This window comes from Uranotaenia lowii, chromosome 1, assembly GCF_029784155.1.
Source record: "Uranotaenia lowii strain MFRU-FL chromosome 1, ASM2978415v1, whole genome shotgun sequence".
Classification (NCBI taxonomy): domain Eukaryota; kingdom Metazoa; phylum Arthropoda; class Insecta; order Diptera; family Culicidae; genus Uranotaenia; species Uranotaenia lowii.
The window spans coordinates 210029891-210057258 of record NC_073691.1 but is presented as its reverse complement, the minus strand read 5'-3'; the positions used below and the strand labels follow the sequence as shown (position 1 = coordinate 210057258).

General features: G+C 31.7%; 1 protein-coding gene across 2 annotated transcripts in view; it reads right to left on the bottom strand.

The window, feature by feature from the left end:
- Window positions 1-21234, bottom strand: part of LOC129746666 (uncharacterized) — a 49322-nt gene extending 28088 nt beyond the window's left edge. The window contains exons 1-4 of one of the 2 annotated variants that reach the window (XM_055740488.1): window positions 20001-21234; window positions 19743-19921; window positions 7936-8202; window positions 7683-7861 (exon numbers count right to left, since the gene is read on the bottom strand). In XM_055740488.1, the coding sequence (XP_055596463.1) occupies window positions 7683-7861; window positions 7936-8202; window positions 19743-19921; window positions 20001-20606 (1231 nt within the window). In that variant the 5' untranslated portion in view covers window positions 20607-21234. The remainder of the gene's footprint in view (window positions 1-7682; window positions 7862-7935; window positions 8203-19742; window positions 19922-20000) is intronic. The other variant, XM_055740497.1, reaches the window with a different exon arrangement.
- Between the last annotated feature and the right edge of the window lie 6134 nt (window positions 21235-27368).

Here is a 27368-nt window from a genome sequence, read left to right as displayed (position 1 = left end):
TAGGCAAGTTAGCAAAATTATGGTTAACATTGTTTATGATTGCTTATTTTTGTGGTTGACTGTAGGTAGAAGCCCCTGTTTTGAAAACGAGAATAGTAAAAATAATTGATCGTGTAATCTCAAACTTGCTTGAGTAATAGGGTGGCCCAAAATTGCATTACGTCTAGGATTCTGGAAGGACAACTTTTAAACGATAGCTTACGATATAAAAAAAAACTTTTACATGGCAGCGACTCAGAAAAATAATGTTTAGAGATGACACTGGTTCGATTTATGAAGAACATCCATTTTTTCGACAGTTTTTCTTAATAAAACTCTCAGATCTTTATTTCGCAGCATAGAAAAACAGCATAGACATACAAATTGGGAGTCCAAAAACGCCTCAACATATTCTGAATTTATAAAATTTAAAGAACTATAAAAGAGATACTTTTCATAGTTTTTCAAGATCTGAGTATTTTGATAAGCAAAGGGTTCGAAAAAATGAGCTGATAAACCAAGCAATGGTCGGAGTAGGCGTGGATTGAAAAGCGGACACGATTTTTTTTCTATCCTGCCAAAACAATTAGCTAAAGTGAAAAAATGAAAAAATAGATAAATTGAAAATTGTGGACATTTCTTAACTTTCCCGGAATGCTGTTTTCTGTCCCGGAGACCGGATCCATCGAAATGTCAACCGAAGATAAAAGCACCAGTTTTCCAGGCGGACTCATTCAATTTTAGGATTTACATTTAATTTGGCATTTCCGGTGAGCCCGTTCTTTTATGTTACTTTTTTTTTAATTTTTTAACTATACCAAGGCAGGGAAACGGGAGGTTTTCAACTCTCATTGATTTTTTTTTCAATTCAAATATTATTTTCAAGATCTTAAAAATAGTTGCTATGATCGTTTGACTATTTCTTTTGACAATATCAATTGATATTGGCAATTGAGATTAAATTTCTAGAATTCGATGTATTAAAAATGGAATTCTGAATTGGGATTTCAAAATATGTCATCTAGTGACAATAAGATTAACTTTGAATTCGGAACTATTTATCATCATAGACCGATGAGTGTCTCAAACGTTTCCGTGAGATGCATACTATCGATCGGCAGGTACATACCAAGCGTCATAGTTGAACTAAGGATCGGAAACTGCATTTGAAGGTGTTGAGAACTATCAAGGCAGTCGGACTATGACATCGCCAAGAAATATACGATGGCTACGATGGAATACGTTTGAAGAATGCACCGGAAGATTCTGTATCCAGGCAGTTCAGTTGCTAGCATTTTTTATTATAGAAAGTTCCAGAATATTCCATTACTAGCGTGTTCTATCATAGAAGGTTCTAGAATGTTCCATTTCTATATGATTGTATTACCCGAAGTTTCTAGAAATTTCCTGAATCATTCTAGCTAGAAGAATGTAGAATATTCCAAATGTGATTGATGATCAGACTCACAGTCTCAATGTCTTCCAGAATCTTTGCTCGGTATTTAAATAGAGCTCCGCATAGCCTTTGAGTCAATATTATTCCGCCTTTCAGTGAGTATTGTTCCAACCTTTAGTGAGTATACGTAAAATAAAGTGTTCTCAAATACAAAAAAGTGGTTTTGTGAATCCAAGGTCACGATGGACGGCTACGAGCTGGAGATAGTCGAAGACTTTGTCTATCTTGGCTCACTGGTGACCGCAGACAATGACACCAGCCATTAGATCCGGAAGCGAATAATCAGCGGAAGTCGTGCCTACTATGGTCTCCACAAGCAATTGCGGTAGAGAAGACTAAGCCCTCGCGCAAAGTGTAACCTGTACACGACGCTCATTAGACCGGTTATCCTCTACGGGCACGAGACATGGATATTGTTCAAGGAGAACCTGCGCACACTCGGAGTATACGAGCGATGAGTGTTAAGAACCATCTTCGGCGGCAAGCAGGAGAACGTAGTGTGGAGGCGGAGAATGAACCACGAGCTCGTGTGACTCTACGGCGAACCCAGTATTCAGAAGGTGGCGAAGACCGAATGCCCGACGACTGTCCTGCAATACAGGTGTTCGCCGAGAAGAGCAGGGGAGCAAGATGGAGGTGGTTAGACCAAGTGGAGGTGATCTGGCGAATTTGGGATGTCCGAGAAATTGGAGAACGGTTGCCATAAACCGAGAGAATTGGAGAAATGTTGTTAAAGTTTTTTCGTGAGACGATATACTATGGGGATAAAAAAAAAATTATTTTTCGCTAGTTTAGAAAAAAAACCTGGGAGCAAAAATGTTTGACGTTTTCGACGTAATCTTTGAAGAAAAATCGAAACCATGAAATATCAATCCAGACATTTATCAAAATTCGCAGTACATATGTTGTAAAATATTTTAATCTTTTTTTTTTGGCTTAATGGAAAAAAATCTTTGGAATTGTAATAAAAATAGCAAAATAATGTAAATATTTTTAAACTTATCAAAATTGTTGATCTATTGAATTTCCATTGACAATGCCGTCGTTGTGGCCTGTTCAAGTCTTCTAATCCAACGGTCATGAGATCGATTCCCGGTCACGGCATACATAGTACACGTTTGTGGGTTGGTGGTTTTAGCATTTGTAAGATGTTAGCCATCATATTCTCGAAAGATGTACGCTTAATGTTAAGTTCAAGGAATCTCTTCGAGGAAACGTCAGGTTTCATTAAGATCCTGTTTGTGTTTGTGTTCGTTCGTTAAATTGTCAATAATGACAAAATCGTGAAAACATGAAGAGTTCTAGTTAAATAAGTTCGGAAATTCATCAAATCAACTTCCGATACAATCAATTGAGGGCAGTTTTTCCTAACCGTTCAAATCACCGTGCATGCATCAACTTGATATCGATCAAGTGTATGCATGCACCACCAAACAGTGTTTTTCTTCTCTTCCCCTTCGCTCTTAGTTCTTTTGACCGACCACCCATCCGCGAATTTCCACATCCACCTCTATGAGAATGGAAAGAAGGAGAGCAAAAAATTAAAGCAAAAAAAAACACTAGAGAGACATGACGAGAGCCGTTGGGGTTAAAAATATCGCGATTATGTCATAACATATTTTCACACATCTTAAGTGGCACGGCACGGTACCCAGCAAGAAGTCAGTAGTGTGTACAAGTGTATAAACACACACCCGCAGGTTATTTTTCACGAAAAATATTCTTGTGTCTCACAAGATTCGCTTTTTTCGTCCCTCCCACCCTTCTGCTTTGGTTATGGAAAATGGTGCCAGGGGAAGTATGTTCCCCTGCGTTTGTTTTTCCCCCGTCTCGATTTGTCGGACTATTTGCTTTCAGTTTTTGTTGTGTTCGGAAAACGTCCGCTTGGGAGTGGACTCCGATGATAAAGAATTGCATGTTTACACAGTGAAGGATCTTTCTATCCTTTTACATATGTCTGATGTTGCTACTTTGTTGTACTATATTCAATGTAAGAGTTTTAAGTTTTAAGTTTCGTTAAAGAAATCTTACTCCGAAAAAATTTAACTCGAAACAGCAACAAAAAGGACATTTTTAAAACATAAATCTCAATCCACTGCTGAATCAAAGCAATCGAAAGAACCCCTTAAATTCAACCAAGGTATATGAAAAGTTCAGATACCGGTCTTTCGAACCGTGGTTGAAATAAAGGGAATCTTTTGATTGCTTTGATCCAGTAGAATTATACAACCAAGTAGGCTCACCACACATATTAGAGTCAATCCACTGATTTATTTCAACTAACAATATTTTTAACCCACTACTGTTTTAGTTTTATTTCTTATAGACAAAATTTAAACCTCGTTTTTGAAAGAAATCGGCCGACAGGAACCAAAGTTATTGATGAAAAACTGGTTTTTCTCGTTTCTCCCTAACAAAATGTCTCGAAATCCCATACAAATTTCAGGCTCGTTGAGCGACCCTTTCCCGTTATCCGATCTGGCCCAAATTTGGCATGAGATCTTGTACTAGGACTAGGATCAATTTCAGCCTGCAGCGCATAACATTTTACAGGTTTTGAATTTCCCATACAAATTTGGGGCAGTCTAATGTACATTCTTTTTAATCAGTGGAAGTCATTTTTGCCATTTCTGTTATTTTTGTATTTTATGTGTGTTTTTTTTTATAATTTTGTATTTTTAGTAGTTTTTTCCACTTTAACCATTTTTAACTTTTTTTTTTTAAATTTTTGGCATTTCTGCCATTTTGTGATTTGTTTGAATTGAAAATGAAGATTTTAACACTCTCAACATACAAAACCTTATCTATATGGTATTTTTTTATTTTTATGGCATATGGCAAAATGGCAAAACATTTCAAACATTTTTAATGCCTCAAAAATTCAGTTAGAAATTATAAAACCCCAGACCTAAAAACCAAGTACCTTAACCGACAAATTTGACTAATACTTACTGCCAAATTTGGAATTACCTTAGCTTAGCTTGATTGACTATTCACATCATGGCCGTGGGAACGGGGGGAGGGGGGTTTTGGGGTTTAAACCCAGGTTCAGAATTCAGCTACAATTTTTCAAAAAAATTTTAATTATTGATAGGAATTCATTTCTGAATACTAAAAAATAAGATTTAACCTATTTCAGATATTCTAGTTCCTTACAATGAAAATCGAAATTGTATTTGTGTTTTCATGTAAAGAATTATGTATCCAGTTTAGAATTCTTGATTTTCGATACGAATGTTTATTAAAATTTGAAATGAAAAGCTGTGCTTGAAATCGTTGCTAAAATTTGGTTTTACATTTCCTTCAAAATTTGAATATTCATACTTTGAATTCAGGCTCAAAACTCAGATTCATATTCAGCTTGTAAATGAGTTCCAGAATCAAAATGAAATTATCAAGATGTCAATTTTGGTAAGGAATTTAAATGGCAAGAACAGGCTCATAATTCTAATTGTTAATTCGATTTTAAAATTTAACCAAAGTCAGTTCGTTTGCACAATTCTGCTGAAAATGACAAAAATTTAATAGAATTTGAGTTTATTTTGCTAGTTGTGTCTTAAGAAATACTTATTTAAAAAAAAATTCACAGGAATTGATTTTTAATTAAAGGTAATTGATGATAAAAAAAACACGTTTTTTTCCAGTAATTGCAGGGAATGGATCGGCGTGTTGTTCAATAATTAATAACGCAGTTTTTTTCAGAATCAAATTTTAAACTAAATCTTTAACTTGGACAGAGTTTGCAAAGATCCGATTTAAATTGCAAAATTTTAATCTTTTTTTTTTAATTTTGAAAATTAAATTTATTATTTTTAAACTGTGACCCAGAGATGGGTCTTGACTCAAACATTCAGTCAGCGAAACTTTTTTTTTGTAGAGAAATGAATCCAACTTAGATGAAATTTCAGGGACTAGATATCTAGTCCCTGAAATTTCATCTAAGTTTGATTCATTTCTCTACAAAAAAAAATAAATTTATTTTTAGAAGATTTTTTCAAAATTGAAGGCCTTCTTAAAAAATGTAGTAAGTAGAAATGAAATAAAAAATATTGAGCTGGCCAGATTGCCAAGATATTTAGTGAACAAAAATCGGGAGAGGTTGCCAAAATTTTGTTGAAAAATATACTGATTTTGTCAGAAATTAATCACATTTTTTTGGAAAAATTCAAATGCACCATAAAAATATTAAACTTTGACGCCTAAAATGAAATTTTTTAAGCTCGATTTATAAAAATAAACATAAACGATTTTTTGAGCCTAGAATAGGATTCAAATCTGGTTATGTTTTTTGATGAAAAAATAATTATTCAAATTTTTTTTTTTATTTTCGTTGGATAGTTCCTGTCTTTTTGTCAAAATTTCCCGGATTTTGGTATCAAACTATAATGCACGAATTTTGCCAGGTTTGAAATAAAAAAAGCCCGGATACGTGCGGAAGAACATCAGGCAAATTTAAGCTAAGTCCATCAGATTTTGTTGCAAATTTTATGATTTCAACAATCGATGGAAGTTAGTTTCCTATTTTGTTTCTAAAAAATTCTTTATACAAATCCTGATCATCTTTTGAAAGAATTTAGGATGTAATTTTCAAAAGTTTCTATTTAACGTAAAAGAACTTAAAAATGAATAATCAAATAATATTGAGAAGTAATTTTTTGAATATTTTTTCTAGCTGAGTTCAGTATTGCAATAAGGGGCTAGTAGAACAGTTCCAAAAAAAATAAAAAAATAGCATAATGAATTCCACGATCGCTTGTGTGGCTCAGAAGAAAAAAAATCCACATCGCCAATGGTCGCAAATCCGTGATTAACCGAAGCCATCCGAGGGCAAAGGTCAAAAGAATGATGACAATCTCAATGCACAAAACTGATGCTCTCTCTTTATACAGCAATAACGGCGCCGGCCATGTCCTACTAGTCAATAGATGGATAGCAAAAATAGGGAAAAGGATGAAAGAATTAAATTTGTGCTCTCGGACCGAGGTTACTTCTGCATCCTATTAAGCAAGAATTTTTTTGTTTGAGAGAGTGGAAACACTTTTGATAAGTGTATTGATCTGACTGTTTGACCTATAAATATGATTTCTTACACTGCTGCCTTGTAAAATTCCTAGGAATCAATGGTGATAACATGACAATTTTTTATTGTCATCAAACGAAACACAAATGGATTTTTAATGTTTAGATGAACCTTTAAAGCTGTTTTTTATTTTGTAAATTAAATAAGTTGCCCCAAAAGAAAGAATTATTGATTTTTTTTTTAAATCCTTATACATATGTGCAAAAACGAATGACGGAACAAATCCGTTTTGAATTCCTTTTTATGATGTTTTGTATTTTTGTTCATACAAAATCTTTGAGTTTGAAGACATTTGTGCTCAAATACTAGATAATCGTGAAATTTCAGATGTTAAGAAGGCTCACGGAGAAAAAATCTCCCCGGATAAATAATTTTTGTTTTGGCGGTAAATATTTTGAAGACAATCGTGTAGTTCAAAAAGATTTCCGCCCGTTTGTGCTGAATCAAAGATGAATACTATCGATTCTAAACCAGCAAACTTAACGAGCACTCACCCAGCCCCTGTGTCTCTATCGAAAAATGCATTTACCCAATCAAAATATAGCCAAGCTAGGTACAATAGAGATCGACCGCGTGAGTCGGCTTTTAATTCCGCGGTCCGATTTATGTTTATTTATTGAACTTTCATCTTGTGTGATATCCGCGCTCGCCCGCTGTATGAATAAAAGGCTCGCAAAATGAAAGATTGAAGTTGGCACGATTTGTTTCTCACTTTTCACCGTTGCGGCCAACCATTTGCTGCTATTTTAAGTGTGTGCTGGAATTTTATTGTTTGGAAAGTTGGAACGATTTCCTTTGGTCTGGCAATCGCTCTTCTCCTGGCCATTCCGTTTCCTACAACAGAAACACTCTCCCCTGGGCCAAACGCTACTTTTTCCGCTGAAAAATGACCAATAGTCGCGGTGTATTTCCCAATCCCAATGAGTGTTACCCACCAAAAGTGTGTGTATGCTTATATACACTTGAAGCAAAACATCGCAGATGCGGTACTAAAAAAAACAAACACATTTACGAGTGAGTGCGCGAAGTTGAATTGAAAATATTCCGAAAATTATAATTTACGATTTCGAAAACAATTCATCCCACGCCATGCCGCCGTCAACCTGCCTTCGCTAAAAGTGTACCAAGTGCCTTTTCCACATGTATTTTTAAAGTGTGCACACTTACTTGGAATTCCCGTTCGACTGTCATCGTTCAAATGGGCGAGATCTTCGGCGGAGCTGGCCAGGCTATTATCACCGGGTGTCCCCGGACCAGAACCCCCACTCATGACGATGCCCGACGACGAGCTGAACACCGAATCGCCCGAACTACCGACGCACGGAACTGACGGCACCCGCAGATAACTGAAAATATTCACCAAAACCTTCAAATGAGTATCATCAAACCTTTCTCTTAGAATCATCGGCTTCATTCATACCGTGCGAGTTCGGTGTTGACGGGACTCATCAGAGCCTCGACCGGATTGTCAGCCGTTTTCAGCTCCGGCACCGGAAGGGCGCTCGTTTTCTCCCACTTGAAGGCGGCCTTCACCTTGGTCCACTTGGACACCTTCGGCTTGAAGTCGGTGATGGCACTTTGACGCCGCAGAGGGTAGTTCCGGCTACCATCCTTGCTGCCGGAAGACCCACCAACGTGCTGCAGGAAGCTGGAGATGTCCTCGTTGATGACCGATTTACTGCGCTCCCTGTAAACAGCAAGGAAAAATAATCTCGTTGGCAAAGCTGTTATAACAACCGTGCGATTAAGCTGAAATTGAGATTTAAAATTTCATAAGGCTACTCCAGTAAAAATTGTCTTTCCTTTATTTGGGTCGAGAGGTGTGCTGAAAATGTTCAAAAAGATTAAATTTTATCAACTTTTAACCCATTTGAGTGATGAAGTCCGTATAAAACACCTTTCACTGAAGTGAACAAGTGAACATTCAAACAGCCAACGATCTCTTTCAATGAGGTTACGCATTAATATCTCTTCACATTTTACGGATCTAATCCAACCTTTTGCGGAAGTTTGGGGTTAACGAAGTCAAACTTCCAAGTTAAAAACTACATATGGTAACTACATATGGTAACTACATGACGGTAAGACAATTATTTAAAGAAACTTTGTGAAACGCCCGTCATGTTATAATTTTACATTGATTTCCGTTTCGCGAGAAACGTGTTTCAGTTCATCCAATGATGGCGCGTTCTCTTCAGGTTAACTGAAAATGGACCAAAAAGAATAAATAATGATGGCTCCAGAGAAGAGTCTCAGGAGCCACCTTTATTATAGGAGGTACCCAAAGAAAAATATCCAAAACATAACACAACAAGGTCCACGATAAAATCCAAAAGGGGATATTACGTTATTCGATGAACTTGTTACATTTGTAAATTTATCGATTAATTATTCCTTGAAATGTGATACGATGAGCCATGAGCCGAAAATGAAATTCAAAAAATCTCAGTAAAAGAGTTTTTAAGTCATGCTTCAAATATGAAATTTTGAAAAAAATAAAAAAGATCTTATACTCAGATTCAAATACCTCGGAATGCGTAACATTAATTTGAAATCTTTTTATTGAAAATCAGATTTTTCAAATGTTACCTTTGAAGTTTTGGACTTAAAGGTAACATTTGAAAAATCTGATTTTCTATTGACCTTGAATATAAATTCAATACGAAGATTTTAAGTGGTTATTTATCAAAATCGAATAAAAAAGGAAGAAGTTATGATTACCATAGCAGTAATTTTTGTATGTTTGAATAATTTTAACGAACCGCGGTGTACTTATCACAGTATTGGAAGAATTAAACATGTCAAAATTAATTTTAAAGCTAACCAGAAGGTCACCTGCCAAATTTTAGAACGATCTGACCATGAGGAGGGATTGCTGGCGTCTCAAACGTGAATAGGATTTTAAGGTATTTTGCTGGGGAGGAACCAAAAATAATGGTTTTTCATAATTAACCTTTTTTTCATTAGCCTATTGCTTTTCATGAATGATTTTCATAAAGCCTAAATTGAGACAAATATTTCAATCCCAGACTGCAACCCGGTTGAACTGAAAACAAAACAGTTATAACGGTTCAAAAATTGTATTTTGGCCGAAGATTTTCGTCTAACACGCAATTTAAACGAGAAAATTCGCGAAAATGCAATTTCGCTAAAATGTAATTTTGTCATTTTTGTCATTTTTGTCATTTTTGTCATTTTTGTCATTTTTGTCATTTTTGTCATTTTTGTCATTTTTGTCATTTTTGTCATTTTTGTCATTTTTGTCATTTTTGTCATTTTTGTCATTTTTGTAATTTTTGTCATTTTTGTAATTTTTGTCATTTTTGTCATTTTTGTCATTTTTGTCATTTTTGTCATTTTTGTCATTTTTGTCATTTTTGTCATTTTTGTCATTTTTGTCATTTTTGTCATTTTTGTCATTTTTGTCATTTTTGTCATTTTTGTCATTTTTGTCATTTTTGTTATTTTTGTCATTTTTGTCATTTTTTGTCATTTTTGTCATTTTTGTCATTTTTGTCATTTTTGTCATTTTTGTCATTTTTGTCATTCTTGTCATTTTTGTCATTTTTGTGATTTTTGGTAATTTTTTGTGATTTTTGTCATTTTTGTCATTTTTGTCATTTTTGTCATTTTTGTCATTTTTGTCATTTTTGTCATTTTTGTCATTTTTGTCATTTTTGTCATTTTTGTCATGTTTGTCATTTTTGTCATTTTTGTCATTTTAGTAATTTTTGTCATTTTTGGCATTTTTGGCATTTTTGGCATTTTTGTCATTTTTGTCATTTTTGTCATTTTTGTCATTTTTGTCATTTTTGTCATTTTTGTCATTTTTGTCATTTTTGTCATTTTTGTCATTTTTGTCATTTTTGTCATTTTTGTCATTTTTGTCATTTTTGTCATTTTTGTCATTTTTGGCATTTTTGGCATTTTTGGCATTTTTGGCATTTTTGGCATTTTTGGCATTTTTGGCATTTTTGTCATTTTTGTCATTTTTGTCATTTTTGTCATTTTTGTCATTTTTGTCATTTTTGTCATTTTTGTCATTTTTTGTCATTTTTGTCATTTTTGTCATTTTTGTCATTTTTGTCATTTTTGTCATTTTTGTCATCTTTCGTCAATTTTTTGTCGTTTTTTGTCATTTTTGTCATATTTATCATTTATGTCGTTTTTGTCAGTTTTGCCATTTTTGTCATTTTTTGTCATTTTTGTCATTTTTGTCATTTTTGTCATTTTTGTCATTTTTGTCATTTTTGTCATTTTTGTCATTTTTGTCATTTTTGTCATTTTTGTCATTTTTGTCATTTTTGTCATTTTTGTCATTTTTGTCATTTTTGTCATTTTTGTCATTTTTGTCATTTTTGTAATTTTTGTCATTCTTGTAATTTTAGTAATTTTTGTCATTTTTGTCATTTTTGTCATTCTTGTCAGTTTTGTCATTTTTGTCATTTTTGTCATTTTTGTCATTTTTGTCATTTTTGTCATTTTTGTCATTTTTGTCATTTTTGTCATTTTTGTCATTTTTGTCATTTTTGTCATTTTTGTCATTTTTGTCATTTTTGTCATTTTTGTCATTTTTGTCATTTTTGTCATTTTTGTCATTTTTGTCATTTTTGTCATTTTTGTCATTTTTGTCATTTTTGTCATTTTTGTCATTTTTGTCATTTTTGTCATTTATGTCATTTTTGTCATTTTTGTAATTTTTATCATTTTTGTCTTTTTTGTCATTTTTGTCATTTTTGTCATTTTTGTCGTTTTTGTCATTTTTGTCATTTTTAATTTTTGTCATTTTTGACATTTTTGTCATTTTCGTCATTTTTGTCATTTTTGTCATTTTTGTCATTTTTGTCATTTTTATGATTTTTGTCGTTTTTGTCATTTTCGTCATTTTCGTCATTTTTTGTCATTTTTGTCATTTTTGCATTTTTTTTATTTTTGTCATTTTTGTCATTTTGTCATTTTTGTCATTTTTGTCATTTTTGTCATTTTTGTCATTTTTGTCATTTTTGTCATTTTTGTCATTTTTGTAATTTTTGTAATTTTTGTAATTTTTGTAATTTTTGTAATTTTTGTAATTTTTGTAATTTTTGTAATTTTTGTAATTTTTGTAATTTTTGTCATTTTTGTCATTTTTGTCATTTTTGTCATTTTTGTCATTTTTGTCATTTTTGTCATTTTTGTCAGTTTTGTCATTTTTGTCATTTTTGTCATTTTTGTCATTTTTGTCATTTTTGTCATTTTTGTCATTTTTGTCATTTTTGTCATTTTTGTCATTTTTGTCATTTTTGTCATTTTTGTCATTTTTGTCATTTTTGTCATTTTTGTCATTTTTGTCATTTTTGTCATTTTTGTCATTTTTGTCATTTTTGTCATTTTTGTCATTTTTGTCATTTTTGTCATTTTTGTCATTTTTGTCATTTTTGTCATTTTTGTCATTTTTGTCATTTTTGTCATTTTTGTCATTTTTGTCATTTTTGTCATTTTTGTCATTTTTGTCATTTTTGTCATTTTTGTCATTTTTGTCATTTTTGTCGTTTTTGTCATTTTTGTCATTTTTGTAATTTTTGTAATTTTTGTAATTTTTGTCATTTTTGTCATTTTTGTCATTTTTGTCATTTTTGTCAGTTTTGTCATTTTTGTCATTTTTGTCATTTTTGTCATTTTTGTCATTTTTGTCATTTTTGTCATTTTTGTCATTTTTGTCATTTTTGTCATTTTTGTCATTTTTGTCATTTTTGTCATTTTTGTCATTTTTGTCATTTTTGTCATTTTTGTCATTTTTGTCATTTTTGTCATTTTTGTCATTTTTGTCATTTTTGTCATTTTTGTCATTTTTGTCATTTTTGTCATTTTTGTCATTTTTGTCATTTTTGTCATTTTTGTCATTTTTGTCATTTTTGTCGTTTTTGTCAGTTTTGTCATTTTTGTCATTTTTGTCATTTTTGACATTTTTGACATTTTTGTCATTTTCGTCATTTTTGTCATTTTTGTCATTTTTGTCATTTTTGTCATTTTTGTCATTTTTGTCATTTTTGTCGTTTTTGTCATTTTTGTCATTTTTGTCATTTTTGTCATTTTTGTCATTTTTGTCATTTTTGTCATTTTTGTCATTTTTGTCATTTTCGTCATTTTTGTCATTTTTATCATTTTTGTCGTTTTTGTCATTTTTGTCATTTTTGTCATTTTTGTCATTTTTGTCATTTTTGTCATTTTTGTCATTTTTGTCATTTTTGCATTTTTTGTCATTTTTTTTATTTTTGTCATTTTTCTCATTTTTGTCATTTTGTCATATTTGTCTTTTTTGTCTTTTTTGTCATTTTTGTCATTTTTGTCATTTTTGTCATTTTTGTCATTTTTATCATTTTTGTCATTTTTGTCATTTTTGTCATTTTTGTCATTTTTGTCATTTTTGTCATTTTTGTCATTTTTGTCATTTTCGTCATTTTTGTCATTTTTGTCATTTTTGTCATTTTTGTCATTTTTGTCATTTTTGTCATTTTTGTCATTTTTGTCATTTTTGTCATTTTTGTCATTTTTGTCATTTTTGTCATTTTTGTCATTTTTGTCATTTTTGTCATTTTTGTCATTTTTGTCATTTTTGTCATTTTTGTCATTTTTGTCATTTTTGTCATTTTTGTCATTTTTGTCATTTTTGTCATTTTTATCATTTTTGTCGTTTTTGTCATTTTCGTCATTTTTTGTCATTTTTGTCATTTTTGTCATTTTTGCATTTTTTTTTAATTTTTGTCATTTTTCTCATTTTTGTCATTTTGTCATTTTTGTCATTTTTGTCATTTTTGTCATTTTTGTCATTTTTGTCATTTTTGTCATTTTTGTAATTTTTGTCATTTTTGTCATTTTTGTCATTTTTGTCATTTTTGTCATTTTTTTTTAATTTTTGTCAGTTTTGTCAGTTTTGTCATTTTTGTCATTTTTGTCATTTTTGTCATTTTTGTCATTTTTGTCATTTTTGTCATTTTTGTCATTTTTGTCATTTTTGTCATTTTTGTCATTTTTGTCATTTTTGTCATTTTTGTCATTTTTGTCATTTTTGTCATTTTTGTCATTTTTGTCATTTTTGTCATTTTTGTCATTTTTGTCATTTTTGTCATTTTTGTCATCTTTGTCATTTTTGTCATTTTTGTCATTTTTGTCATTTTTGTCAGTTTTGTCAGTTTTGTCATTTTTGTCATTTTTGTCATTTTTGTCATTTTTGTCATTTTTGTCATTTTTGTCATTTTTGTCAATTTTTTCATTTTTTTTTCATTTTTGTCATTTTTGTCATTTTTGTCATTTTTGTCATTTTTGTCATTTTTGTCATTTTTGTCATTTTTGTCATTTTTGTCATTTTTGTCATTTTTGTCATTTTTGTCATTTTTGTCATTTTTGTCATTTTTGTCATTTTTATCATTTTTGTCATTTTTGTCATTTTTGTCATTTTAGTCATTTTTGTCATTTTGTCATTTTCGTCATTTTTGTCATTTTTGTCATTTTTGTCATTTTTGTCGTTTTTGTCATTTTTGTTATTTTTGTCATTTTTGTCATTTTTGTTATTTTTGTCATTTTTGTCATTTCTGTCATTTGTGTCATTTTTGTCACTTTTGTCATTTTTTTCATTTTGATCATTTTCGTCATTTTTGTCATTTTTGTCATTTTTGTCATTTTTGTCATTTTTGTCATTTTTGTCATTTTTGTCATTTTTGTCATTTTTGTCATTTTTGTCATTTTTGTCATTTTTGTCATTTTTGTCATTTTTGTCATTTTTGTCATTTTTGTGATTTTGTTCATTTTTGTCATTTTTGTCATTTTTGTGATTTTGTCATTTTCGTCATTTTTGTCATTTTTGTCATTTTTGTCATTTTTGTCGTTTTTGTCATTTTTGTTATTTTTGTCATTTTTGTTATTTTTGTTATTTTTGTCATTTTTGTCATTTCTGTCATTTGTGTCATTTTTGTCACTTTTGTCATTTTTATCATTTTTATCATTTTCGTCATTTTTGTCATTTTTGTCATTTTTGTCATTTTTGTCATTTTTGTCATTTTTGTCATTTTTGTCATTTTTGTCATTTTTGTCATTTTTGTCATTTTTGTCATTTTTGTCATTTTTGTCATTTTTGTCATTTTTGTCAATTTTGTCATTTTTGTCATTTTTGTCATTTTTGTCATTTTTGTCATTTTTGTCATTTTTGTCATTTTTGTCATTTTTGTCATTTTTGTCATTTTTGTCATTTTTGTCATTTTTGTCATTTTTGTCATTTTTGTCATTTTTGTCATTTTTGTCAGTTTTGTCATTTTTGTCATTTTTGTCATTTTTGTCATTTTTGTCATTTTTGTCATTTTGTCATTTTCGTCATTTTTGTCATTTTTGTCATTTTTGTCATTTTTGTCATTTTTGTCATTTTTGTCATTTTTGTCATTTTTGTCATTTTTGTCATTTTTGTCATTTTTGTCATTTTTGTACTTTTTGTCATTTTTGTCATTTTTGTCATTTTTGGCATTTTTGGCATTTTGTCATTTTTGTCATTTTTGTCATTTTTGTCAGTTTTGTCATTTTTGTCAGTTTCGTCATTTTTGTCATTTTTGTCATTTTTGTCATTTTTGTCATTTTTGTCATTTTTGTAATTTTTGTCGTTTTTGTCATTTTTGTCATTTTTGTCATTTTTGTCATTTTTGTCATTTTTGTCATTTTTGTCATTTTTGTCATTTTTGTCATTTTTGTCATTTTTGTCATTTTTGTCATTTTTGTCATTTTTGTCATTTTTGTCATTTTTGTCATTTTTGTCATTTTTGTCATTTTTGTCATTTTTGTCATTTTTGTCATTTTTGTCATTTTTGTCATTTTTGTCATTTTTGTCATTTTTGTCATTTTTGTCATTTTTGTCATTTTTGTCATTTTTGTCATTTTTGTCATTTTTGTCATTTTTGTCATTTTTGTCATTTTTGTCATTTTTGTCATTTTTGTCATTTTTGTCATTTTTGTCATTTTTGTCATTTTTGTCATTTTTGTCATTTTTGTCATTTTTGTCATTTTTGTCATTTTTGTCATTTTTGTCATTTTTGTCATTTTTGTCATTTTTGTCATTTTTGTCATTTTTGTCATTTTTGTCATTTTTGTCATTTTTGTCATTTTTGTCATTTTTGTCATTTTTGTCATTTTTGTCATTTTTGTCATTTTTGTCATTTTTGTCATTTTTGTCATTTTTGTCATTTTTGTCATTTTTGTCATTTTTGTCGTTTTTGTCATTTTTGTCATTTTTAATTTTTGTCATTTTTGACATTTTTGTCATTTTTGACATTTTTGTCATTTTCGTCATTTTTGTCATTTTTGTAATTTTTGTCATTTTTGTCATTTTTGTCATTTTTGTCATTTTTGTCATTTTTAATTTTTGTCATTTTTGACATTTTTGTCATTTTCGTCATTTTTGTCATTTTTGTCATTTTTGTCATTTTTGTCATTTTTGTCATTTTTAGGATTTTTGTCGTTTTTGTCATTTTCGTCATTTTTTGTCATTTTTGTCATTTTTGCATTTTTTTTTATTTTTGTCATTTTTGTCATTTTGTCATTTTTGTCATTTTTGTCATTTTTGTCATTTTTGTCATTTTTGTCATTTTTGTCATTTTTGTCATTTTTGTCATTTTTGTCATTTTTGTAATTTTTGTAATTTTTGTAATTTTTGTAATTTTTGTAATTTTTGTAATTTTTGTAATTTTTGTAATTTTTGTAATTTTTGTAATTTTTGTCATTTTTGTCATTTTTGTCATTTTTGTCATTTTTGTCAGTTTTGTCATTTTTGTCATTTTTGTCATTTTTGTCATTTTTGTCATTTTCGTCATTTTTGTCATTTTTGTCATTTTTGTCATTTTTGTCATTTTTGTCATTTTTGTCATTTTTGTCATTTTTGTCATTTTTGTCATTTTTGTCATTTTTGTCATTTTTGTCATTTTTGTCATTTTTGTCATTTTTGTCATTTTTGTCATTTTTGTCATTTTTGTCGTTTTTGTCAGTTTTGTCATTTTTAATTTTTGTCATTTTTGACATTTTTGTCATTTTTGTCATTTTTGTCATTTTTGTCATTTTTTGTCATTTTTGTCATTTTTGTCATTTTTGTCATTTTTGTCATTTTTGTCGTTTTTGTCATTTTTGTCATTTTTGTCATTTTTGCCTTTTTTGTCATTTTTGTCATTTTTGTCATTTTTGTCATTTTCGTCATTTTTGTCATTTTTATCATTTTTGTCGTTTTTGTCATTTTCGTCATTTTTTGTCATTTTTGTCATTTTTGCCATTTTTGTCATTTTTTTTTTATTTTTGTCATTTTTCTCATTTTTGTCATTTTGTCATATTTGTCATTTTTGTCATTTTTGTCATTTTTGTCATTTTTGTCATTTTTGTCATTTTTGTCATTTTTATCATTTTTGTCATTTTTGTCATTTTTGTAATTTTTGTCATTTTTGTCATTTTTGTCATTTTTGTCATTTTTGTCATTTTTGTCATTTTTGTCATTTTTGTCATTTTTGTCATTTTTGTCATTTTTGTCATTTTTGTCATTTTTGTCATTTTTGTCATTTTTATCATTTTTGTCGTTTTTGTCATTTTCGTCATTTTTTGTCATTTTTGTCATTTTTGCATTTTTTTTTCAATTTTTGTCATTTTTCTCATTTTTGTCATTTTGTCATTTTTGTCATTTTTGTCATTTTTGTAATTTTTGTCATTTTTGTCATTTTTGTCATTTTTGTCATTTTTGTCATTTTTGTCATTTTTTTTAAATTTTTGTCAGTTTTGTCAGTTTTGTCATTTTTGTCATTTTTGTCATTTTTGTCATTTTTGTCATTTTTGTCATTTTTGTCATTTTTGTCAGTTTTGTCAGTTTTGTCATTTTTGTCATTTTTGTCATTTTTGTCATTTTTGTCATTTTTGTCAATTTTTTCATTTTTTTTCATTTTTGTCATTTTTGTCATTTTTGTCATTTTTGTCATTTTTGTCATTTTTGTCATTTTTGTCATTTTTGTCATTTTTGTCATTTTTGTCATTTTTGTCATTTTTGTCATTTTTGTCATTTTTGTCATTTTTGTCATTTTTGTCATTTTTGTCATTTTTGTCATTTTTGTCATTTTTGTCATTTTTGTCATTTTTGTCATTTTTGTCATTTTTGTCATTTTTGTCATTTTTGTCATTTTTGTCATTTTTGTCATTTTTGTCATTTTTGTCATTTTTATCATTTTTATCATTTTTGTCATTTTTGTCATTTTTGTCATTTTTGTCATTTTGTCATTTTCGTCATTTTTGTCATTTTTGTCATTTTTGTCATTTTTGTCGTTATTGTCATTTTTGTTATTTTTGTCATTTTTGTCATTTTTGTTATTTTTGTCATTTTTGTCATTTCTGTCATTTGTGTCATTTTTGTCACTTTTGTCATTTTCATCATTTTTATCATTTTCGTCATTTTTGTCATTTTTGTCATTTTTGTCATTTTTGTCATTTTTGTCATTTTTGTCATTTTTGTCATTTTTGTCATTTTTGTCATTTTTGTCATTTTTGTCATATTTGTCATTTTTATCATTTTTGTCATTTTTGTCATTTTTGTAATTTTTGTCATTTTTGTCATTTTTGTCTTTTTTGTCATTTTTGTCATTTTTGTCATTTTTGTCATTTTTGTCATTTTTGTCATTTTTGTCATTTTTGTCATTTTTGTCATTTTTGTCATTTTTGTCATTTTTGTCATTTTTGTCATTTTTGTCATTTTTGTCATTTTTGTCATTTTTGTCATTTTTGTCATTTTTGTCATTTTTGTCATTTTTGTCATTTTTGTCATTTTTGTCATTTTTGTCATTTTTGTCATTTTTGTCATTTTTGTCATTTTTGTCATTTTTGTCATTTTTGTCATTTTTTGTCATTTTTGTCATTTTTGTCATTTTTGTCATTTTTGTCATTTTTGTCATTTTTGTCATTTTTGTCATTTTTGTCATTTTTGTCATTTTTGTCATTTTTGTCATTTTTGTCATTTTTGTCATTTTTGTCATTTTTGTCATTTTTGTCATTTTTGTCATTTTTGTCATTTTATTCATTTTTGTCATTTTTGTCATTTTTTGTCATCTTTCGTCAATTTTTTGTCGTTTTTTGTCATTTTTGTCATATTTATCATTTATGTCGTTTTTGTCATTTAAGCCATTTTTGTCATTTTTGTCATTTTTGTCATTTTTGTCATTTTTGTCATTTTTGTCATTTTTGTCATTTTTGTCATTTTTGTCATTTTTGTCATTTTTGTCATTTTTGTCATTTTTGTCATTTTTGTCATTTTTGTCATTTTTGTCATTTTTGTCATTTTTGTCATTTTTGTCATTTTTGTCATTTTTGTCATTTTTGTCATTTTTGTCATTTTTGTCATTTTTGTCATTTTTGTCGTTTTTGTCATTTTTGTTATTTTTGTCATTTTTGTCATTTTTGTCATTTTTGTCATTTTTGTCATATTTATCATTTATGTCGTTTTTGTCGTTATTGTCGTTTTTGTTATTTTTGTCATTTTTAATTTTGTAATTTTTTGTCATTTTTGTTATTTTTGTCATTTTTGTCATTTTTGTCAGTTTTGTTATTTTTGTCTTTTTGTCATTTTTGTCATTTTTGTGATTCCTGTCATTTTTGTCATTTTTGTCATTTCAACCCTTTTTTAAATTTTTGTCATTTCTGTCATTTTGGTCAGTTTTGTGATTTTTGTCATAATTGTTTGTCATTTTTGTCGTTTTTGTCATTTTTTTGTCATTTTTTTGTCGTTTTTTGTCTTTTTTTCCATTTTTATCAATTTTGTCATTTTCTTCATTTTTGTCTTTTTGTCATTTTTGTTAGTTGCGTCGTTTTTACCATTTTTCGACACTCTTTTCATTTTTGTTATTTTTGTTTTTTTTTTATCATTTTTGTCATTTTGTCTTTTCTTACTTTGTTTGGCTTTTTATCTTTGATGTCAAGTTTTTTATGTTTTATAATTTTTGTATTTGTTCTCATTTTTGTTATTTTTGCCGTTTTTATTTTTATTGTTATTGCCATCATTTTTGTATTTTTTCATTCTTGTCATTAAGGTGGTCAGTTGTGAGTCATTCTAGAAGCAAATTTCATATATGTAAATTCCTCGGTTGCCCAAAACAATAGATTTACTTTAATATCTAAAACCTTCTCAATCGGTTTATATGCACTCAAATTGACGCTTTCAATATCTATCCGATAAATCAACCGTGTACTCACCTCTTCGAACTGCTTCGTTTGTTGCTGGCAGTGTTGCCAGCTGCTAGGATCGTTTCTAGCAGGGCAAGATTATGCTCGATTTCGGCGTCCCACAGATCATTATCGGAAGCTTCTTCTGGCTGCTGATGTTGTTGTTGCTGATGCGAACTGGCCAAGAACGATTCTGGATCTTTGTTCATCTGTAAAACCAGGCGATGACGATGATAGGGATATACAAGTTAGTAGAAAATAATTGAAACACGATAGAATTGTGTTTACCGTATTTTGCATAAGCTTGAGTTTCCGCAGCGTTTCCACATTCTTGAGCTGCCAGTGCATGCGCATGTTTTGTTCTTGAAGTTTCAGAAGCTGCTTGATGAGATCATGGAGACGATCGAGCTGATCGAGAGCTCCTTTGGTGGATAGTGCTGCCGCGACTGATGGTCCAGTGCGATTCAGCAGCATCAAGAAGTCGTTGGGCGATTCGAACGCCGTTTCCCCGTAAACTTCAGCGCCGCGTGCCGTAGGGATAGGCGAAGTTCCTCCCACGCTTTCTGAGGACTCATTTGCCCCACTAACACTGCTGTGGCTGATTGCCGATGGTGACGAAGGGGTGGTGGGATGAAGGATCTTATGAAGACTAGAACCAGTTTCACTATCACATAGTAATTTCAAAAATTGTCCCTCGCGTTCCGTGTAAGTATACAACCGTTTGAAGGGATCACTGTCGAGGCCGGAATCGGTCTCGTCTGGCTGGCTGTCCAAGCCACTGGCCGATGACATCACAGTGTTTCCGAGGGTAGGATCCGGCGGAGGAGTCGGAAGATTTTCCCGTTTGTAATCGGACGAACGCTTCCGATGTGCCTTTACTTTTTCTTTTTCCATCTTTGGACACTCTGGCTATAAAAATATCACTCACAAGAAGCAACTGGATGGAACTTAGCAGGCTATGGAAAATCGATCAATTCACTATCAGCACTTTTGCTATAGCACCCCCGCCTACTGACGCCAGATGATTTATGCTACTGAAGTTGTTGTTTCTTCGCCGTGATCGGTTTCATTTCGACTTCCCACAGCAATAGATACACGGACATGGACACGGACGACGGAATGGGACGCAACACGACATCAGATGGCGATCGCGGTATGCCACTGAATGATAAATCATAGAACATTCACTAATATAATCACGAGCTTTCGAGCCGATACTGCCGGAGACATCACTGCATTCTTCTGTTCTGAGGTCTGCGCAATCTGTTACCAGTTGGAATAGTAGCGCTAATTAATGTAAAATAAAACATCAATACACAACAATAATATACGGTTGAAACGATTAGAAGCACATGGTTTAGTCGGAAAGATCGTCTCACGAGTCGCAGCGATGATGGCACGCTTTATTGATATACCTAGGCCGTCATGGCTACTGTCGATTGCTGTGCGAGCCAAGAATGTGCGGCAACGTGCTGATATCGACCGAAAAGTGCATAGCTCAGGATCTTTGTTCCCGTTTCTCTGCGTGTCGTATTGTGTACATAAGTAGATATAATTTTTTTTTTGCATCAGTGGTATCGCTCGAGAATAATCTGATGACGAGCGGAACGTTTTCGTAGGACTTACTTAATTTTTACAAAGAAATAAGTCATGATTACAATTTTACATCTCAAGGCCTTAGAATAAGGTTGCCAGAAGTTTTTCAGCGCGTATCCGGGAGGGACAAATCCAGGCTATTTTATCTGAAAACCTGGCAAAATTAAGGAATTTGATTCCAAAACTATCAACCAAAAATCCGGGCAATATTTGGGCAAATGTGGATAAAACCCAAGAATTACTCAACAAAAATCGAGGAAGCAAACTAGAAAAAAAAATTTCATCAAAACTTTTCAGCAGATTTTAAATAGTATTTTAGGCTTTCATAAAACCTTTGATGATTATTTTTATAAAACTTGCTTGAGAAAATGCCGCGCGAAGTTCAAACAGCTCCACTAAATTCCTAAATCATTTTCTTTAAATTATTTTGATATACAACAACTTTGTGAATAAAAATGGAGCATTTGACATATTTTTTCAAAAAAAAAAAAGCGTGAACCACTCAAAAAATGTTCAACTTTGAAAAGATAAAACAACACCAAAATATCGTTTCGGCACCAAATTTTGGCTAGAGAACAGATAAGAATATGGTTATATTTGCTACTTAATTTAACGGCCTTATCGGTGAAAAGTGATATCCTTTTTAGTAGGGACATTTTAGATTATGAATTGTTATGGATATTGATGGATAGAAGAAATTAAAGATGGTGAAAATGAGCGGGTAGAATTTATTTAGAAGCATTATCAACACGTATCAGGAGATCAAAGTAGTCAACGACAGGAATATGACGTGTTTTTTTCAAGCTGTTAACTTTCCTTCGGGTAATTTGAAAAGAGAGGAAAATTCATAAAAATAAAGTGAATGTATCGTTATTATGCCGATTTGTTAGGCCATATTCTACAAATAAGTGATTCAGTGCAGTTAGTCGAAGGGGCTGGTGATATGCCCAGCGAATCGATCAACGTATTTGAACCCAGAAGGAGCGTCGAAGGAGAACCCCAGAATTAAATTCAGATAAGTGTTTCTCATTGTTTTCGTTTTATTTAATTTGTTTCACGTGTTTTCGAAAAATATCTTTTGCAACAGCTAGTTCCCACGGGATGAGTCATCCAACCGGATGAAAATCCCCAAAAAAAAAGCAACAGCCAGTTGAATTTTTCAAAGCAAGTTGTTAAATATTTCTGCAAGGGATTGCACCGTTGAAAACATAGTTTTATGGAAATCTTGTACGCAAGTTTAAGGTTTATCAGCATATATTTAGGCGTTTCTGCATAAAACTCCTAGATTTATGTAAAAATACTCTTATTAAAATTTCAGCTCATTATTGGGTCCTCTAGGACTTCTTAAACGATTTACCATGTAAACTTTGGTCGAATAGTCGATTTCCAGCTGTTTTTGGGTCTCCCACTGGAACTTTTCTGGATTTTTCTCGATCCAATCTCGAAATCTCGCAATCTCAAAACCACTTGACAGATTGTCACCTAATTGTGTACGTTTAAAGAAGTTTACATCGTCGTTAAACGATTCACGGTATACAAAACGCATAACGAATTGGAGGAAGATAATCTTATAACTTCTGTGTCGAAAATATCCATTACAAACACGTCTTACTCTTCCAAAACTACTTTTCAGAATGCTCGATCAGCGTTTTTCCTTTCAAGTTTTTCTCGCTTTCTCACTCTACCATTTTCCAAAAACAAATTAGTCCAAACTTTCTCTCTTCCTCTCCAAAAGTCATGAAACGGGCTACGTTAGCTACGGCCGCCAATTTTCTTTGGTCATGCATAATTTCGGTTGGGAGCTCGAGTCCGTATGCCAGTAGTGCTTTTTCAAACATATCATCTTTGGCACAGTGCACATTTCAGCGCATTTTCGGCACAGAGATTTGCTGAATGAGCAATGGATTTTTGCAACCTCTTCTATGGGTATATACCTAACCCAAAAATAGCTCGCAATTGTTTATAGAACCTAGCTGGAGTATGAATTTCGTCTAAACGCTTTATGCCAGAGGTGCCAGGTGTCCTGATTTATCAGGATTTGTCCTGATTTTCGAGAGACCGTCCTGATTTTTCAAAAACTCTCAAGTTGTCCTGATTTTTGGAAATGTGTGCCTAAAATGTGCTGATTTGTCCTGATTTTCATAAAAATTTCTTAAATATGATCGAATTTGAAGTTAAATTATGAGAAAATCGTATAAATAGGTTATTAAATAGTTAAACCCATTTAACAGATGGTAATCTTCGGTTCAGATGATATTCAAATGGTGTTTTTGGATATGAACTACCGGCCAGCCAACAAGCTGCATACTGATGTAGCATAAATCAAGGCCTTTCCAGCACCTGTTTTGCGCCTTTATTTATGCAATCTTAGCAGAAATCTTTATTATTTTCATGAATCAAGAGGTGTTCTGCAAAATCCTGATTTTTATCAGGTATCAGAATGGGGGTAGGCTTAATAGCGGCACGTTATCCAAACATACGGGAAAATTGTGCCTAGCCATTTTTTTTTTTTTTTATCCAAGATTTCATCATTTACCTGAGAAACCTGAAAAACCTATAAAAAGGAAGAAACAAATTCAATCTATTTAAGATGGCATAAAGCCTTTCCACTAGGGATTATTAGCATTAAAGCTCTTTTCTACATTCGGTAAGGAATGATAGAATGTTTTTTAAGTTTAATTTCTTAAACTCAGATTCGCTTAAAGCGTAAGATCCCAGAGTACGAAAACGTAGTCTGGCAAATGAGGGACAGTTACATATAAGATGGAAGGGATCTTCCACATCTGATTCACAACTACCACATACTGGAGATTCAGCACGCTGAATGTTGTGCATGTGATAGTTGAGTTTACAATGACCGGAGAGTGCTCTGATCAAGATGCTGCAATGAGATTTATTTAAAGTTAATAAGTAACTCGATATGATTGGAGATGGTTTTTCTAAAAATAATTTAGTTTGACGACAAGTGTCCAACTCTTCCCAGTATCGTTCATGCTGGTTAGAGGACCAAGTTTGAATTTGGTTTCTGAACCAACATGGTGATATTGGGACAGCCGGCTCTGGTCCGTAAAATTCCTTTTCCGACCCAGCTCTAGCGAGTTCGTCGGCGCATTCGTTTCCAAAAATTCCCTTATGTCCGGGTACCCATAGAAGGTTTAATCCATTACCTTCAGCAAGTTCTTCGATTGCTTTCCGGCATGCGATTACCAGTTTTGATCTAGAACTGGAAGCACTGAGTGATTTGATAGCTGCTTGGCTATCTGAACAGAAATAAATTGTTCTGAACATAATCTTCTTTTGAAGTGCAATTTGCACTCCATACATAATAGCATATAGCTCAGCCTGAAAGACTGTACAATATTTTCCTAGAGGTTGAGCATAATCTATGTTCAACTCGTGACAGTAAATTCCTGCACCTGCACGGCCGTTTGATAATGAACCGTCAGTATAGAATACAATATGAGAGGACATTTGGTCCTCTACGAAACCTGATAACCATTCTTGAGGAGAAGGAAATTTGACTTTAAACCCCATGTAGGGAAAACTACTCGAGAGTGTTAAATCGTTTGGCGCTAGATTAAACTTGTTTAATCTAACTAATTCAGGCCACACATTTGTATGACTCGATGATCTTTCGATATTTCCTGACAGCCAGAGACCAATTGCCTGTAGACGAAAAGCACATGAGAAGGCCTCCTGTTTTAGGAACAAGTGTAGAGGTTTGATAGAAAACAGAGCCTCTAGTGCTGCGGTAGGAGTTGTAGTGAACGATCCGGACATCCCCAAAAGACACATTCTTTGAAGGTGATTTAGTTTAGTCCGAACTGTTGCAACTTCTCCTTTCTGCCACCACACCAGACACCCATAGGCCAGAATTGGTCTTACTATTGTGGAGTAAATCCAGTGAATATGTTTGGGTTTGAGTCCCCAGTTTTTTCCGATTGCACGTCGGCATTGTCCGAAGGCCATGCATGCTTTTTTGATTCTGAATTCGATGTGATCAGACCAGTTTAATTTGGAGTCAAGAATGACACCCAAATATTTAACTTGATTAGACACGGTGATTTCGGAACCATAAAACAGCAGAGGGCGCACCCCGCGGGTGATACGTTTTTTAGTAAATAAAACAATATTAGTTTTTAGAGGATTAACTGAAAGTTCTACATGAGAACACCATCGTTCAACAGAGCGCAGAGCTTGTTGCATTATATCAAATAATGTGCTTATGCACAAACCTCTTACCAGCAGAAGATAATCATCTGCGAATCCATAGGTTGGTATTCCACGGTCATTGAGTTTTCTCAACAAGCCGTCTGCAACTAGGTTCCACAAAAGAGGTGATAGTACACCTCCCTGTGGGCAACCACGTGTGCTAACTTTTGTTATTGAAGCCTGTCTTAAAGACGAATGAAGATTCCTGTTACTTAGCATTGCGCTAATCCAGTTAGTTATAACACTAGGCTAAGCTTGCCAGATTGCCCGGTTTTATCCGGGTTTGCCCGGATATTTGATGCAAAATTTTGAGAAAGTCCGGTCCGGCCCGGTTGCCCGGATATCACGAAAAAAGTCCGGATATTGCCCGGATTTTTTCACAATTTTCACAAAGAAACCAAAAAAAAAATCAAAGTTTTTGAGTAAGTTTCAGAAAAATCGATTAACGGTATGGAAATTTTCAACAGTTGTTTCAAATAATTTCGCTGATTTACCTTTATAAACCTTTAAATATTTAAGTGTTCAAAAAAGTTTTTGGAAGTCTGCAATAACATAAATAAAATATTAATTTATTTATTTTTTGCAATTTTTGTTTGATTTTATATATAACTAGCTGACCCGGTGTGCTTTGCTACACCTTTCAAGATCAAATGATATTTTCAAAAATTATTCAAATTTATTGTTATAAGCACCCACTACAAAATGAGAGCTGCAGCTGGAGTTTCGAATTGCAACACAAAGATAACTTAAACAAATATTCTGAATCTTACTCTATAAATTTGTGTCAAAGATCTGATAATTTTAATCTGTCTGTAGGTTCCTATATTCCCAACTATATCATATATTCCCAATTCTATCATCCTACTGCAAGAAAGGGTACTCAAACACTTTTTGATGCCAAATATAGTTTCATTTGCTCGATTAATTCTTGAGTTATGCAAAAAATTGTATGGAAGCCCCTCTTTCCCTCTTTATATCTTTCCGCTGAAAAAAGGTGGCTTATCTCTCGTATCTAAATTCTCTCACATAATATGGTAGATATGGTTCAATTTGCTCGATCAACTCTCGAGTTATACTGAAAATTGTAAGGGGAGGGGTCTCCCCATTTTCATCCACCTCTTTGAAGGTGTAAGGGATACCAAATATTCATAGAAGTATTTCTCGTACCCAAATATCGTTCCATGCCAAATTTGGTTCCATTTGCTGTTGTAGTTCTTGAGTTATGCAATAAAACTTCCCTCCCCCTTTCATTTCTACCCGCTGGAAGAAGGAAGGGGTCTCAAACAATCATTAGAACATGTCACGTTCCCAAATATCCACCCATGCTAAATTTGGTTCCATTTGCTTGATTAGTTTTTAAGTTATGTAAAAAATTAAAAAGAGGGCCCCTCTCCCCCTTTATATCTCCCTACTGGAAAGAGGGAGGGGTCTCAAATAATCGTAGAAATATTTTTCGTATCCGAATATCTTTCCATGCCAAATTTGGTTCCATTTGCTTTATTAGTTTTTGAGTTATGTAAAACAATATGAAAGAGGCCCCTCCCCCTTTCAACTGCAAAGAGGGAGGGGTCTAAAATAATCATTGAAATAATTTTTGTATCAAAATACCTTCCCATCCCAAATTTGGTTCCAATATCTTGATTAGTTTTCGAGTTATATGAAAAATTGTAAGGTAGTCCCCCTCCCCCCTTCCTATCACCCCACTGAGAGGAGGGAGGGGTACTTAATATTCATTGAAATATTCTCCGTTCCCAAATACCACCCAATGCCAAATTTGATACCATTTGCTTTATTGGTTCTCGAGTTATGCAAAAAATTGTCTTTTGTTTGGGAGGCCCCTCCCCCTTT